The sequence below is a fragment of the Carassius auratus genome, chromosome 6 (genome assembly GCF_003368295.1).
Source record: "Carassius auratus strain Wakin chromosome 6, ASM336829v1, whole genome shotgun sequence".
NCBI lineage: Eukaryota > Metazoa > Chordata > Actinopteri > Cypriniformes > Cyprinidae > Carassius > Carassius auratus.
Window position 1 is genome coordinate 25435158 of NC_039248.1, and position 17407 is coordinate 25452564.

Consider the following 17407-nt stretch of genomic DNA (forward strand, 5'->3'; position numbering starts at 1 on the left):
TTGGGAGGCAGGATTTTTTGGTTTGTTACTTTGGAATGTTGTTATTGTGTATTTCTTAATTTTAAAACAGTTTGCTCATGTAAGTTTTCTTCTATTAAAGAAGACTTATTTTGATAATACACAGTTAAAATGTTTGGGGTCTTAAATTTGTTTTAACAAAATATTTGTATTTATCTAAGATACAATAAAGTGTGTGTGTATATATATATATATATATATATATATATATATATATATATATATATATATATATATATATATATATATATATATATATATATATATATATATATATATATATATATATATATATATATATATATATATATAAATTGGTAATAATAAGAAATGTTTCTTGAGCAGCAGATCAGTATATTAGAATGATTTCTGAAGGATCATGTGACACTGAAGACTGGAGTAATGATGCTGAAAATGTATTTTAAAGTCTATTACGTTATTTTAAATTGTACAAATATTTTGCTGTTTTTACTATAATTTTCATCAAATAATTGCAGCCTTGGTGAGCAGAAGAGACTTCTTTCAAAAACATCACAAACATCTTCTTTCATAACAACAATAAATGTAAAATTTAAAATCCTGAACCACCTCTCAGTCTCATAGATTAATAATTTTATATTTCTTAAATTCTCATGAAAATGTCTTTGTCTACGATCAGGTCGGAGCTGGAGCAATTGGTTGTGAGCTGCTGAAGAACTTCGCTCTGATTGGTCTGGGTGCGGGAGAGACCGGGAAGATCACGGTGACTGACATGGACTCTATTGAGCGATCAAATCTGAATCGACAGTTTCTTTTCCACTCTAAGGACATTGGGGTAAGATGAGTTGACACAAAACAACAGCACAGAACAGCTACAAGACTTTTTTCAATTTGCAAAATGAAGTGATTACACAAAGATATCAGTGACTGTAGTCTAGAACAGAACCTGAAATCTGACTGGATGAGCCACGTTCACTTCATGTTGTGCCTAATTTAACCCTCAACTGTGGTAAAATGTACTGCATTTACATGTACTTGTTCTGTGTTTCTCAGAGACTGAAGTCTGAGGTGGCAGCAGAGTCTGTTAAAGAAATGAACCCCTACATGAACATCACCGCTCACCAGAACCGTGTGTGTCCTGAGACGGAGGAGGTCTACACACATTCATTTTACAGCAAGCTTGATGGTGTGGCAGCGGCGCTGGATAATGTGGATGCACGTGAGTTTAACCTTTACACGGTTTTAAGATGCACCAACAGTGTTTTAGCTGACCCAAAAAGACTATGCAAACTTGTAAATATGTGTGTGACATTTTATTTCTCCTATACATTAGGTGTCTATCTTGATCAATGCTGTGTGCGAAACAAAAAGCCTATGCTGGAGGGAGGAACCCTGGGTAGTAAAGGCCACACTTTGGTGGTGGTACCACATCTGACTGAATCATACGGACCCTCCACATCTGGAGGACAGAAAGCCATTCCCATCTGCACACTCAAGAACTTCCCTCACCGTATAGAGCACACGCTTCAGGTCAGAAGGCATTTGTAAATGTCAAAAGATTACTTGATTGTAAACGTATCAGTCTGGCAATATTGCAGCCATTCAAGAAGCCATTCCAATTGAAAATAAACCTGTGTTATTAGAAATGTTGATTAAATATTTATTTACACCAACAATAAGTATAAAGATAACTGGAAATATTTGCATCCACACCAAAAGACAATACAATCCAAGTGCGTACTGCAGTATTGTTGTCTCCGACTTTAAATGCAATATAATAGTAATTAAACACTATTATTATTTGAGACAGACATAAAAAACAGTGACAGCACAGTGACAGTGACAATTTTAATGCAGCAGTTGTATTTCTACCATACTTGAAGCTATGACTGTACTGTATGTGATTCACAAATCAATTGTTTGTCATTTTCAGTGGGCCAGAGACCAGTTTGAGGGACTTTTCAAACAAACGGCAGAGAATGTTAACAACTTTCTCAGGTATAGATGAATACAATTTAACTAGTTAATAGTCTAGGAGAGAGGGAATATAGGGTGAAGGGGCTCTGCTGTTTGTTAGAAGCAGATGCAGATATCCAGATTCTGTTTCAAGATTATACTCCTTCAAGTATACAGGCTCAGCTATTCATAATTAGTTCAACCCCTGGCTTCCTCCTGGTCTTCCTGCAGCAAGTGTCAGATCTCTTTTCCATCTGAAGTGAAGGATGTTTATAGAGAGGCGAGTGTGCAGGAAGTTGAGGTGCTGTGTGCTGTAGGCAGATACTGTGAAGGCAAGGCAGCAGCATAACTACCTCAATCTCAACTACTTCCTCTTGGCTGTTGGCAAATTGCAGCCTGTGAGTGAAGGCAAGGAAGCACCCCACCCAACTGGAAGTGTTTTTAATTGTTTACGTTTTGGTTAATGATCATTTTGGTGCCATATCAAATTTAACCTTAACAATTGATGTAAATAATTTAAATAATACTCCTGTACTGATATATTGCTCGAACTTTTTTCTCCATCTCTGCAGTGACCCAACATTTGTTGATGGCACAGTTGCGCGTGGGGATGTGGAGGCTGTGGAAATACTGGAGGGTGTCTATAGGAGTCTGGGCGAGGAATGGCCTCAGAACTGGGCTGACTGTGTCAGCTGGGCTCGCAGACAGTGGGAAACGCTCTACAACAACCACATTAAACAACTGCTACACTGCTTTCCCCGTGACCAGGTAACACAGAGACCAGTGTACACACCAGTCACAGTATGAAATCTAGGGGGGATGTCACTAATAAGGTCAATTTCATGAAAGCACGTCTAGATCACATCTTAAAATCTACATTTTTATAAAACCTATTTTAAGAACCATTGTAGTTTTACCATTATGACACAGTTTTTTTACAATATCGGAGTTAGTTTATTCTCTAAAATTATTAATACCAGAAAGTCTTAAGGGAAAACATATATGTATGTATACGTTAGATTTGTATTTTTTTAATTATAGATTTTTATGACAAAAAGGTGCAAAACATTCCTGTCATTCCTAATGGTCTTTAAGCCATTTTTATTTCATTTTTTATTATTATTTTATAGATTTTTATTTTATTTTATTTTATTCCAATGTTTGAAATTAGACCCATATATGTTTTGACAGTTTTCATGAGATTCACCTAAAATCTTTACAGTAAAATGCTAAATGATTAATTAATTGCCTACTAGTATTTTAATAATTTGTCTATGAAGGCATTGTTTTTGGGGTTGATTGAGTTAGTTTCACTTTGCACCAGCAGGTGGCACTGTTGTCTATTACAACAGTGGGCCCTGAACAACAGTGAGAGGTCAGTACAGGTTTACATGGCATGATAAAGTTTAAATTAAATTATTTACATTAACAAACGTCTTCATCATGAGATTGGCAGCATGTTCCAGTATTTTATTTCTAAATATGAGATTCTAATTTAGTCTTACTGACAGAGTAAAAGTACAATTGATCTTTTTTTACTGGGAGTCTGTACGATTATGCAAAGTATGGATGTGGAGAAATGTCTAATCCATAGCATCAGTGCCTGCACACTGAGATAAACATGCATCCAGAGGAGGGGTGATAGGACAAGAAGAGAGTTTTGAAACTCTGTTGTCCTTTATCTTGCATGTCCAGATAAAACCATTGCAAAACCAGAAGTTGCAGATTTGAAATGGGAATGTAGACCACAGTTCAGTTTGAGGGTTTGTGCACGATCCATTTTGCATGGATGTACTAAAAAAAAAAAATCATGCAGTTCCCCTGAGGTTTGGTTGAGGTTGACATAACAGTTTCTCATTATTACTTGGAAGCCTTTCCTGGAGTGCAGAAAGATGGCAGTAAAGATGAATACACACACAGTTCTTTCTGTTAAACCAGTGGAATAACCTTTGTGTTACTGATCTTTTGGTCTGTTTTCGCTTTTTTGAACAGCCCCTTCTGTTTTTTGTTAAAAGACTAATTATATTGAACCCCCCACACAAACACACACATGATAAACTCATTCTGTCTGTCTGAGCAAAAGGTTTGGAGACATGGGCTTTATGGTGACCAATCACGTCCACTTCACATCAGCATGTGACAAGTGAAAACAGGGCATCGATTTGGCCCACAGCACATGTAGACGTCTCTCAGTCTTGCTTACTGGATCCAAATATATAGCGTCTTTGACAAAATATTTATATTTTACAATAAACAACAATTATAACGATAGACAAAAATAGTTTTCATTTTAAACATAGACAACCCTATAATAATAATGAAAAGTAAATGAAATAATATATTTATTAAATAATATATATTTAATTTTTTTTTACAAAACAATAATATAAAAAGTATATATATATTTAAAATGGAATTGAGACTATGTACACATGCAATAAATATAACAGGAAAACTATATAGAATCTTTAACAATTAATTTGTATATTAAAACATTTTAAAAAGAACAAACATCTAATAATAAGTAACATCTAAAATAATATATATTGAAAAAGTATTCATCGTAAAAACAGTAACTGATCCTACATACACATGTAATATGTATAATTTACATATAAAATAAACAGAAATAAATATTATATTACAAACATTAAAAGTAAAGAATATGTTTAACCCCTTTTTCTCCTCTCCTTTTCACTCTGGTCCTCTCTAGGTAACAAGCTCTGGACTTCCGTTCTGGATGGGCGCAAAGAGATGTCCACATCCTTTGACCTTTGACACCAACAACGTAAGTTTTACTCAGTAAATCCCCCCCACACAGCCCTTGTGATCTCCAGTCATCCCCTGCAGACAGTATTGTCTAAGTTTAGATGACTCACATGTTCTCTCCTGTTGTGAGTAAGATAGTATCTGATATCAGTGATCACCTGTGATAAACAAAGCAAGGTGAAAACATCTTAAACCCCCGACTTCTCCCACAGACACACTCACACTGGGAAACACACAGTGCCACATTAGCAAACAAGTCATGCTTTTCAAAGCAACCCTTTCAGACTAGAAAGTAAAATCAAGAAAACACCTAAATATTTTAATCAGACGTCTCTTGATATGCAAATGATTCCATTCTATAACCATTATTCTGTTTTATGGCCCATTGTTTCCTTTGTCTTGATTCTCTACACATGTTATCAGCATTTACTAAGATTTGTGTTCTCCTAAAGGAATTCCTTTTAACTCCGAGTCTGTTTGAATTCTGTGGTTTCAAATGTTAGCTCATTTTGGGAAGTGTTGTTTTTTGAATGCGTTACACACTTTCCTTTCATCATTTCCTGTTAACCACTAAAGTTCTGTTTCTCTGCATGTGTGTTTGTTTTCCACATTTCAGCTCAAAATCAAACACAAACTCACAGTTTTGCCTTTGTTCTGCCAGCTACAATAGAAGTATTATGATTTGAAATTATCACTGTTTTGTTGTTTTATAGACCACCCATATGGACTTCATTGTGGCAGCGGCCAATTTATACGGGCAGATCTATGGGATTACAGGCTCAACAAATCGTAGCGATATTCAGACCATTCTGCAAAGAGTAAAAGTGCCTGAGTTCACCCCTAAATCTAGTGTAAAGATAGCAGTGACCGACCAGGAGATGAAAGAGGAAAACGAGGAGAGAAAAGAAGAAGGTGAAATTTGATGCTTAATATAAATATACATAATAAAATTAAGTCTGGAAAGAATGTTAAACATCAAATATCTCTGCTAATATCCCTCACTGCATCTCTTAGACAAAGTCAAGCTGGAGATGTTAAAGGAGAAGCTGTCCAAACTCCATCTGAAGGACCAAAGCTTCCGGATGCATCCACAGGAGTTTGAGAAGGTACCATGTCTTTGTCAAGCCAATCTTTTTTTTACAGTGTTTTTGCTATACATATTTTTTTGTGATGCCTTGATGAAACTATTTAGTTATTTGTATTAAAGAAATAGTTGATCAAAAAAATTACCCAAAATGTACTCGCCCCCAGGTTATCCAAGATACAGTATAGATGAGTTTGTTTCATTATCAGAACAGATTTGTTGCATTTTATCACTTACCAATGGATCCTCTGCAGTGAATGGGTGCCGTCAGTCCAAACAACTGATAAACGCATCACAATACTCCACGGGTAATCCACACCACTCCAGTCCATCAATTAACATCTTGTGAAGTAAAAATCAATGCATTATCCATAATAGTGATTCCTCCAATGCAAAAGTCCATCTCCTGTTGTTCTCTGACATCAAAATCCACAATTGTATTTGTTTAGAACTGATTTGCATTGTTTTTTGCGTGAAAACTCTTTAGGACTTTAGGATTGATTTGTTCATATTTCCCTCCTGATACAAATGCGACAACATTTTTACTGGAGGAAGAAATATATTATGGATAGAAGTTGGAAACATCTTGCTGCATTTGTTTTTTGCAAACATGCAGCTTTTTGCTTCACAAGATGTTAATTGATGGATTGCTGTGTGTTGTGAGCACATGTGATGTTTTATCATCTGTTTGAACTCTCATTCTGACGACATTCATTCACTACAGAGGAAAATAAATGTGTTTTTGATATTTTGCCAAACATTAAATTGCATTTTTTAGGAAAGAAGCACCCGGCAAAACCTCTTTTTTGACTTTACACTTACTAAAGAAAACAATATAGGTTTGGAAGGACTTGAGGATGAAATGGGTATGATTTTCATTTTTGTGTCGATCATTCCTTTGGCAGCTGTAAACATAAAATTGGTCTGAAAAGTTAGTGTTAACTTTGGCATCCCCAGTAAATACACACATTTGGTATGTGCAATGAGCCTTTCAGACATGTTGGCGTCCACTCTCAGGTAGGAGGTCTCATTCAACCACAAAATTGGCCCTAAAACAGCCAACCTGACTGGAGTTTTCCTCGACCCTTAACCAGCTCCATCCATTACAGACCAGAGAAAACAGTCATCCTTTTTCTGTTGAGACAGATGTTCTTCACAGAACCTCACTGCTGTGAAATGCTTCACAGAAAGAAAGCATCCAATGCACAGACAAGTCTTATGGAAAACTTTGGATGCATGCTGGTTTAGTCAGTGATTGCTTTGTCGTTTGTCGTGACTGCGTGACACATGGGCTTCCACACACACACACACACATGGAGACTGAATGGGCAGCAGTCTCTGAACAACATCTCAGTTGTGTTTTCTGTTAGGAAGAGGATTAGTCTCAGGCTGTGTGTTTCTCTGCATGTTTGTCTTTTATTTTTACAATCTCTTTAGTCTTTAAGTCTGACCTGGACTATCATTTCAATCATTTCTTTGTCTTTAGTCTTGTTCTCCCTGAAGATGAAAGCATTCTGGTATCTTTCTAGGAAGGTTCATATGGCAACAGTTAGGCAAATGTTTCTGTATATAAATATACTGCAGGGTCCACAAGTGAGGAACCACATGGAAAATCTGGGATTTTCTTTTATTTAAACCTGAAAATAAACAATGATTTAAGATTCTGACCATTTGAAAACAGAATAATAAAAAAGAACAATAAAAAAGTATAGTTAGTTATGATGAAGAATGCTTGTAGGAACATCTCAAATGATACTGGAGAACACAATTAAGTGCATCCATCATAAGGAAAAGAGAAACAGTTCAGACATAAATATGATATGTTAGTATATTAATATAGTCACATCACACTAATAACACAAGTGATAATATAAAATGATAATATAATTTTTAATGCAAGAATTCTATTAAACTAGAAAAATTATAAGTATATTTTTGTAGTGGATATTTCTGAGACTTTTGGGCCCCACTGTTTGTATGAAATATCCGTATGCATGTGCAAGTGTGTGTTTAAGCGATGACGCATTCTTTGCCAGATCAGATGTTTTGTGTTTCCAGTGGAATGTGTGTTTGGGGGATTCTGGTGGCATCAGGTTGCCAAATTATATACTACGCTCAAACACCCCCGCAGTTGCCCCCAACACACCCAGTACTTGACAGTGTTTGTAGTGCTGCTGTGCCTGGGGCATAAGAAGAGCGCCAAAACCTCAAAACCAGGGTATCCCAGCACCCCTGCAAGATCTAATATAACACCAAACTTCTTAAGTTGCGATTATGCTTAATGGCCTAAATGGTATTTAATGGTCATATCTTTGAAAATAGTTTATAATGAGTTTATAATGTTATGATTTGCAAACTAGTTGAATCTGGAGCAGTTGAAGTTTGGGGTGACATCATGTGCAGTATCACTGGAAAATTATGTTCAAATAAAATAGGAAGCTGTCAAAGTTTAAATATGATGCGCTTTGACATCTTTGTCTAGTACCTGTTGTACCAAAATACGCAAACATACATGTGACTACATTTTGTTCCTGTTTTTAAATTCTTGTTTTTGTTTTTTTGTACAAGACTAAATATATCGATCAGCATTGAACCTTAGACACAACAGTTTTTTTTTTTCAGTTGTATTTGCCCTGTGGTAATGAACAAACAGATGGTTGTTAGGTGAAGATCTGCTGATGGACAATCAAAAGGTGTTTTCCATAGCTGAAAAGAAGTAAAGGACGACAATAAAAGATGCTGCCTGTTTCCGACTGTTCTATTAATGCACAAAAATATATTTTAAATCTGTATCTGTGTCTTGTTTTCCACTAAACATATCTAAACATCCTAAAATACTACTAAATATTAAATTAATGTATAATAAATCTTAAGTGCAATGTACTTACAATTTACATGAAGCAAAATGGCAGATGATGTAATCACAGAATTATGCATAGAAAAATGCATAAGTGTATAATAAAAAGTACAGTGGCCAGTAATGTGAGTCTGATACATGTATTCATAAACAACCAGGATTGAATGGAAGACTGTTCTGTGCAAACCCCTCCTTATTTGTCAGTGCTTGTAATAATGCAGTTGTTTTTACCAAATGCTCTTTTTTTTTATTGTTGTGTTCCAGGATGATGACAGTAATTTCCACATGGACTACATAGTCGCAACATCCAACCTGAGGGCAGAGAACTATGATATACCAACCGCCGACCGCCACAAAGTGAATGACTATTGTCTTTTTTAAACAACTCTGTTGTGCTTTTGTTTGTGAGATAAGTTCTAAAGTGATCAACATTCCCCACCGGGGGTTTGTGTCCTCAGTTCCTGTACATATACAGTACACCCTGAGGAAAGACCTTTTGATTATACAGTACTAGACCATAGAGTTCCATTCCAGATGCAATTTTTTGCTTGTACTACTTTCCAGTAATGGTTTGCATGACCAGTTTGCACCCAAGAGCATGCATTTGTAATTCACAAACAGTGTACAGCGTGTACTGATGTGCACATTTATGTAAATAATATCCCTTTTGTCATCTGCAGAGCAAGTTAATTGCTGGCCGCATCATTCCAGCAATCGCCACAACAACAGCTGCGATCGCCGGGCTGATGTGTTTGGAGCTCTATAAGCTTGTCCAGGGTCACCAGAAACTCACATCCTACCGTAACGCATATATAAACCTGGCCACCCAATACTTTGTCCTTTCACAGCCTTGTGTGCCCCCGACATTCACAGTAAGTGATACAGCTACTCACTTATCACGATCTAAAATGCTGTTGTCTGAATGAGTGTGTAGGCCTTTTTCTGTCTAATTGATTAGCTTTTGTTCTATGTGAATTAAGCATAAGGAGCTCTACAGCATATCATAATGGTTGTATGTATTTATTGACTGTAGTTCTGCATTGGCCTTTTTCTAACATAATGTATTATTAAAGTACTCATCTGTGGCGCCAATACAGTAATTTTAGCATGATTAAAGAGGACTGTTAGTCAGTGTGGATTGGCCAATATCTATTAACTATAGTAAAATTACAGTAATGCATGCTTTTAAGTAGCTAAATTGCATTTATAAAACAGCATACTTATGTTTATTTGTTTATTATTTTGGCTATATCTATTTATTTTAGCAACAACAACAAAAGTAAGGATACAAATATTTATATAGCTAATAAAAAATTACTAATTGATTGTTAATATTTCTTAAATTATATAATATAAAAACTATACAATAAAACTATGTATTTAATATTAAGATCTCAATTAATTTGATTATATTATCAGATTTATCTGTTTTATTATAACATCTTTTCATATGTACTCTGAAAATTTAGTGTTAAAATGCAAGAAATGTATAGTCAATTTCTCAATTAATTACAGTTCATTTGCACTGAATTAAACAAAATTAAGTCGAAAAGTAGAAAGATGTTCTTGTGAAATCTTCTCGAGTAATCTTTGTTTCATTTACAACTTCATAAAAAATATTGGTCTATATTTAAACCATTTGTTTTATACACTTATGGAAGACTGATATGTTTTTTATTAGAGTAAAATCATTTGTACGCATTTTTATCATTATTGCTCTTGTGAAGTGAAGGAAAGGTGATTTTAACCATGGTTGAGTGCCAGGGGTGATGAGTAGGGAGTGATGGCTGGGGTGAAAGGCTACAGCATCAGTCTTCAGTCTGGGTCTGGATCACTATGGGATTTGGTGAAATGATGTTCAACCTCAGGGGCTTAAACCACTTAGTAACTGTACACTCACCCCCGCAGACCTTCACCTGCCAACATGGTGAATTTGCTCAGTTTAGGGGACTTCCACTCTCAAAGGAAATGCGTTCAGATTTATACAACTGAGTATTCAGACAGACACGTTTGTGTGTGTTTGTGTGTGTATAAAGAAGCAAACCCTCAAAAGAAGTGCATGCAAAATCTGGAGTTTAAATTTAAGCTGGTGTTGTTTGGGTTTATAGCAATACAACTGAATGGTCCAAGATTTTGTGCAGATAGACCTAACAGATGATGTAATGCTAACCCCAGACATGGCTGTCCACACATGGGGGGGGGGTTGTTTCTACAAACATGTGCAGGGTCAGAGTTGAGGGTAATTCTCACCCAAGGGGACAGACGTTGAGCTGGGCTTTGAAACACACAAGCTCATGTTACTTGTGTGATATGACCATTTTCTGGAGTGTCCAGACTGCTCCTTTCTCAAAACACTCAACACATACACACACACACACACACACACACAGTTTGGGTTACAAGAACATTAATTGTCCCCAAGAAATATTTAGACACCAAAGCCACGCAAATGTAATAATGTAATAAAATTGTATACCTGGACAAGTTTTTTCTAACGTCATTATGTCTTCTCAATGGCTTTTTGATCATTTTGCTGATTTTTAGTGGATGTGTGAAGTCCGTTCTCCTCAAGTTCACACAGGTGTCCTCGCAGAGGAACCACAGGTGTGGTTCAAAACACATAAATTCTCAGCATGTTCCACTAGCTTCAACAAAGTGTCACAATATTTTTGTATGCATTTTGACCAGTATATCAATTGATTTATCATTGAAATACTATCAAATATATTCATGTGATTCACTGCTGTCCAAACAAGTTTTTGAAAGAAGTCTCCTATACTCACCAAGGATGCATTCTTTGTGTTAAAAGCACAGAAAAGACAGTAATATTGTCAAATGTTTGAGCAGTTTTAAATAACTGTTTTCTGTTTGACTAAAGAGCTGTCAAAAACAGTTGTGCTGCTTCGAATCTTTGTAGAAACCATTATATAGAAAGTTCAAATGAAAAAAACAGACTTGGACTGTCTTTACTGGCATATTTGAGCATTCTTGCTGAAGGAAAGTATTATTTTCTCTCAAACATCACCCCAGTCTTTTGAACAGTATCCATATTTTGCTTAGACTGTGCTGTCTTTCTTAATGTTTAAGTTTGGCTTAAGTGTTTTAAAACATTTCGGGATTACTGTGTAGAAAGGTTTTGTTTCTAGATGTTTAAACTTTCAGCCCCCCCCCCCCCCCCCCCCTTATCTCTCATTTTACTTTTCCCATTCCTTTTGTATTGTTTGCATACCTTTTTCATATGACTGGCTCAGTGTTCACTAGTTTTTTCCAAATGCAGGATGTGCGGAAAGGTTTCCACACATGGGACCAGTTAAGGTTGAGCTTGATCACGCTTTATTTTGTGATACTGTTTGAATACAGTCACATGGTGGAAAACAAATCATTGAGTCATTTAGTTAACCCTTACGTACTATTCCGGGTCAATTTGACACTCAGTATGATTTTTGAGTTTTCGGAAATATCAGTTAACTTAGTTTTCTTTTCTTTTTTTCTTGAAGTTTTGTGACTTTTTTTTCTAATTTAGGGTTTCAACATGCTGACGTGTTTTGACATGAAAACAAAAAATGGTCACGTTCGTGCTGTTCCTGGGTCATTTCACCCGCCTCTTTTAACTAAGCTAAGGCAACTCTAAAGATCCAAAATAATAACATTTATTGGTTAGATTTTGTTATTTTAGTTTCTTTACTATACTATGAAGCTATAAGGTGCGTTCCCCCACTTATTTCAATGCAGAAAAAATGTTTGACAGCTACATATAGTAAAAATTTGTTATCTTTTATTTTTTTAGTCTATCTGAAATGCTATTTAACCCATGTTTTATTATTCAAAAATTTGTGACTTTTTCTCATTTATGGTAATGAACATGCATACACAGTTTGTTTCAACAAGCTGATGTGAAATTTTTATACATTTGTGATGATCATGGGTCAATTTGACCAGGATAGGCAGCCATTCAAAAGCAACTGTACAGACACAAAATAACAACAAACTACTTATATATATATAAAACTGTTTAGCCTTTTAACTGTAAGTCCCACCTTTTGAGCATAGACATAAAAATTACTCTTCCAGCTGAAATTGTTACAAATCTTGAAAAATTTTGAGCGCTTAAATTTGGTATCTTTTTTAAAATGAAAAATCACTGATTATTATAGCAGTTTTTGTTTGAAGATTTTTTTTTTTTATAAAAGTAAATTTTTGAACCAAATGATAGAAGTTAAATTTCTGAAAATGTAAAATATAAATCTTTATTTTAGATATTCTTACAAAACATTTACCTCCAAATCTTCAAGAATATCAAAGCCAATCATCTGAACAAGTTTTGTGCCAATTTTGAGGTTGATATCTCAAGATATTAACTTTTAAGTAAGATTTTGTGGGTGCAGTACCAAACCTTTTCCACTAGTTGATATACAGGGACTCTTGATTTCCATTTATTGTTTAAATGTTCTGAACCATATATTTCCATCATTTTCAAAGTATGGAGTAGACATTCTTTAGAAATAGTTTGGGCAGCAACTAGATTTATTCAATTTGAATACAATCTCTAAAATACATAAAAACATAAGTATAGAAAAAAGTGTGTTTGCCACCATATCACAAATAGAGAATCTATCGCTATTTATTCAGTCATTTGAAAAACAGTGACCAAGTAGGAAAACCGGAGTCTAAATCTTTGAAATTATATATAGTTTATCAAGATTAGGGTTAGACCAAGATATTATCATTAAACAATGTGTAATCACAAACATCCCACTGGTGTGGGGGAGGGACGGTCCAAAATAGAAGTAAAAACATTTGTGTAAATCATAGATTCAGATATTCATTCTTTGTAATGAGTAAAAAGTAGTGATTTTAAAAGTTAATTGGTTGTACTTTTTTTTTCATATCATAATTTTTGCGGAATTACATTAAATCCAATACGGGTCCATTTGGCCCGGATAATACAGGAAGTCACCTGTTTTTTGAAGAGTACGTGAGTGTTAATCTTTCCTTTTTTTTAAACCTTTGTTTAGACTGTGGTGGTGATACGATAGTCACCATATGGAGCTTTGTCTGCTGTCAGTGTATTAAATTGAGCTGTGGAAATATCTATTAGTCTCCTTTCCAACCACTCAGCATCCAATTGGAACATTTACATTTATTCATTTAGCAGACGCTTTTATCCAAAGCGACTTACAGAGAAAAGAGACACAGTTTTGACTGGTTGGTAATGCATAACAGTCAGTTGCTTGCTAAAATTATCTTTGGTCACACAAGAATAAAACAAAGCAGAATTATGGAAATTTGGCAGGTCACAGACTGAGGTTTCTTCTATAAATAAATAAGATACACTTGTTAAACTGTCATCAGAAATCTAGTCTGAGGAAAGACGGATATGCTTGTCGCTTCCTGTTTTCTACCAAGGACATCCTTTTTAAAAACTATCCACTATTTTTACGCTCTCAAGACGAGTTTTAGTGAACTTGTTTATCAGTCCTTGTGTCATGAGTATGACCTTGTTTAATGTGTTAGAGACCTTGTTTTGGGACTATATTAACTTTTATGAAAAAAAAATATTTACATTTAAATTGCTGTATCCATTTAATAACATAAAGAAGCCCATATTTATTTTGGATAACCATCCATTTAGGGCACTGACTATGATCTAGCATCAGTTTTTACCATGGTGTTTTTGTTTCCCAGCATGCAGCATTCTACTATACGTGCAGTGTTACAGTGGGAAAATGTGCCTTTATCTGAAGTGAGATCCTAGTGCTCTGTCTGCTGGGATTATTGCTGCGGCAGCTTCAGGTCCTTATTAGCAGCCTCTCAAGGCCTTTTATGAGAGTCTGTCAGTTGTAACCCTGCAGAAAAGACCAGCATGTGTTTTCTTTTAGATGCTGGTCATCATCATAGGACGCTGGTGTGCTTGAGTCTCCATTAATCTCTTGTGTGAGTCTGGCTCCTCTGAAGATCTTTCCCTCCACTACCTGAGCACTTTTTGTCCGTGTCACAGTCACTTTTTGCTTGCTTACTGGAACTTCAAGGCAACAAAAATTTGTAGGTTTTGTATGAATGTCTCTTCAGATCTGTTTAAACATGATGTTTTGTATCATCATTTGATGGTGTCTTTGATTGCATGCATATGCATGACTGTTTACGATATATATGACCACCTCAAAAGGTGGATTGATCACATGGTTAAACAGGGACTGGATGTCTGAAAAGTTGTCAGTCATTACAGGGTTAATCTGTACTTATAATTTAAAGAAAATAGAGCTTCATGTTTAAACGTGCTTCTGTTAATAAAACTATTTCTGGCTGCTTGGCTTTTCACCTGTAGGCGTTAATGTCAGGGTCCTCAGCGGTGAAGCAAACATCTGGCAGTGCTAGTAACGCTTTCAATAATTATAAGTCAAGCCTTTCTCTCTCTTTATAGCCACAGTTGATACATTTCTGTCTGGTTAAGTCATCTTATGAGGTTCATGACTTATAGGGATTCAGTTCCTTATCACTACATTTCAGAAGTTTGGGATCCCAAAGATTTTTTTTTATGTTTAAGAAGAAGAAGAAACAAACAGTTTAACAAATTACAATTAAAATAACTAATTTATATTTGAGTTTATTTTAAAATAGAATGTATTCCTGTGATGCAAAACTGAATTTTCAGTATCATTACTCCAGTCTTCAGGGTCACATGGTGCTTCAGAAATCATTCTAATTTGCTGATTTGCTCATCAAGAAATATTTAATACTATTATTCATGTTGAAAACACTGGTCCAGCTTAATATTTTAGTGGACTTTTTCCTCTTGAGCTTACATAATGGATTAGTTGTGTCTGCTGGTCTTGAAGACTAAATGGAGTTGATATCATACCGTAAGCTATGAGGTGAGAGCATTTATTTGGATATGACATGTGTGCCACCTTTTTTGGCCATTTAATAATTATGACTGGTTGGAAAGGGAGAGAACGACAGAGGAAAAGAGTGAAGAGGCAGAAAGTGGACCCTGCAGAAATGACAGCTATTTCCTGCCATTGCAGGAAGCTCCGTTATTAGATCCAGATTTTCTTGAGCTCCATTGCGGCTGCTTTTTTATTCTTTTAATCATTCACAGCTTCTTAGAGAGAGACCAAGTAAGAAAGAAGGAGGCTGTGGGGGAGAAATGGAGGTTTCAAAGCCCATCTGCTCAATCCCAAAGCTTCTTCTCACTTCTTTGTTCTCAAGCTTTCCCTTTATGATGGAGTTTTAAAACATTGAGTCTTTAAATGTTCATTCATTCCTTCTGTGTTTACTGTAGTGTGCACTCACTTGCATAGTCAGCACTGACAATCGAGCTTAGCTGTGTATACCTTCGTCAGTGAGCATTTGGTCTCAGTTAAAGCTTTTCCTTGTTAGCGATGCACAAACACAGCATCCTAACCACTTTACATGATGACATCTTGATGAAGTGTTAAGGAGGATGATGCACATGTTTTATGTATTGCAAAATTTGAGGTCATGCACAATTTAAAGATAAGAACTGAGCATGAAATAGACTTGTTAAAGCTTCAAATAATGTATACTTCAGTTATTTTTGAAATGAGAATTTTCATTTGTCTATTTCAAATAAAAGCTGTTCTTTTAAACTTTCTATTAATCAAAAATGTCAATGTTCACAACAATATGAAACAGCACAACTGTTTTCAACATTAGGTGTGTTTACATGGAAACTTTTTGCTTCCATCGCAATTAATTCATTCTGATTGACAAATCCGAATGTAGTGTTTACATGAACGCTGAATAAAGTGATTGGGTTGATATGCGCGTTTATATGTCACAAGCTTCTCATTGGATTGACTTTTTTGACATGCGCACACCGCATGAATATAAAAGTTTCCCGCTGCTGTCGCACACTTTTTTAAAAAGCACATGTGATATTTATCTACTTCGAGTCCTAATTAGGAGACAACCAGTGCATGAACTGTTGTGCTGCTTAATGTTACTTTAAAAAAAAAAAAAAGAAAAAGGAGTAAAAGTTCCCCTTTCCGCCCCCAAAACTAGTCATCTGTTGATGAGAGTCTTAAACAAGGACTGGTGGGACGTAGTCCTGTTCCACTTCACATACGCTGAGTGAAAGGGGAGTTTTATAATGACAGGACACTTATTTATGACACATTATTCACCAGGAAGAACAGCTCGTTACCGCGCGTCATACATCATTACACTATTTCAGTTTCAGTTTTCAATCCGATCAATTGTTTACATGTCCTCTTGCTCTGATTACAAAAGGAATAAACCACCTCTTACAGTTCTATCGAAATTTTAGTCGTATCTGGCCAATTCAGTCCGATTGAGGTGTTTACATGTGACTTTTTTTATTCTGATTGTGCTTCTAGTCCTATTACGATCGGATCATGTTACACTGAAGACTGGAGTAATGCTGCTGAAAAGTCAACTTTGCGTCACATAAAAATAGATACATTAAATAGAAAACAGTTATTTTAACTTGGAATAATATTTTACAATTTTAATGATTTTACTGTATTTTTGATTAATTAAATGCACCATTGTGAGCAAATGAGGTTTGATTTCAGTAACTATGAACATCTCAGTGCTGCATTTTGGAAGTGCAAGTATGCAATGATTAGTCAGGCCTGAAAACACATTCATCTGTTGTTCAACAGTTCATCTGTTGATGAATTGTTAAATTTACACCTCTAGCACTCTCCTACTTGAAAGAGTCATAATTAAAGTTGTTAAATGTATCGCTATCCGTTTTC

The 17407-nt window shown here is 35.3% G+C and overlaps 1 protein-coding gene across 1 annotated transcript in view; it reads left to right on the top strand.

Moving 5' to 3' along the window:
• Positions 1–17407, top strand: part of uba7 (ubiquitin-like modifier activating enzyme 7) — a 34351-nt gene that overhangs the window by 4710 nt on the left and 12234 nt on the right. Inside the window, exons 13-22 of the mRNA XM_026266001.1 lie at positions 677–832; positions 1051–1216; positions 1331–1527; positions 1931–1995; positions 2526–2721; positions 4667–4741; positions 5436–5634; positions 5737–5828; positions 8928–9020; positions 9344–9535. Of these exons, the coding sequence (XP_026121786.1) occupies positions 677–832; positions 1051–1216; positions 1331–1527; positions 1931–1995; positions 2526–2721; positions 4667–4741; positions 5436–5634; positions 5737–5828; positions 8928–9020; positions 9344–9535 (1431 nt within the window). The remainder of the gene's footprint in view (positions 1–676; positions 833–1050; positions 1217–1330; positions 1528–1930; positions 1996–2525; positions 2722–4666; positions 4742–5435; positions 5635–5736; positions 5829–8927; positions 9021–9343; positions 9536–17407) is intronic.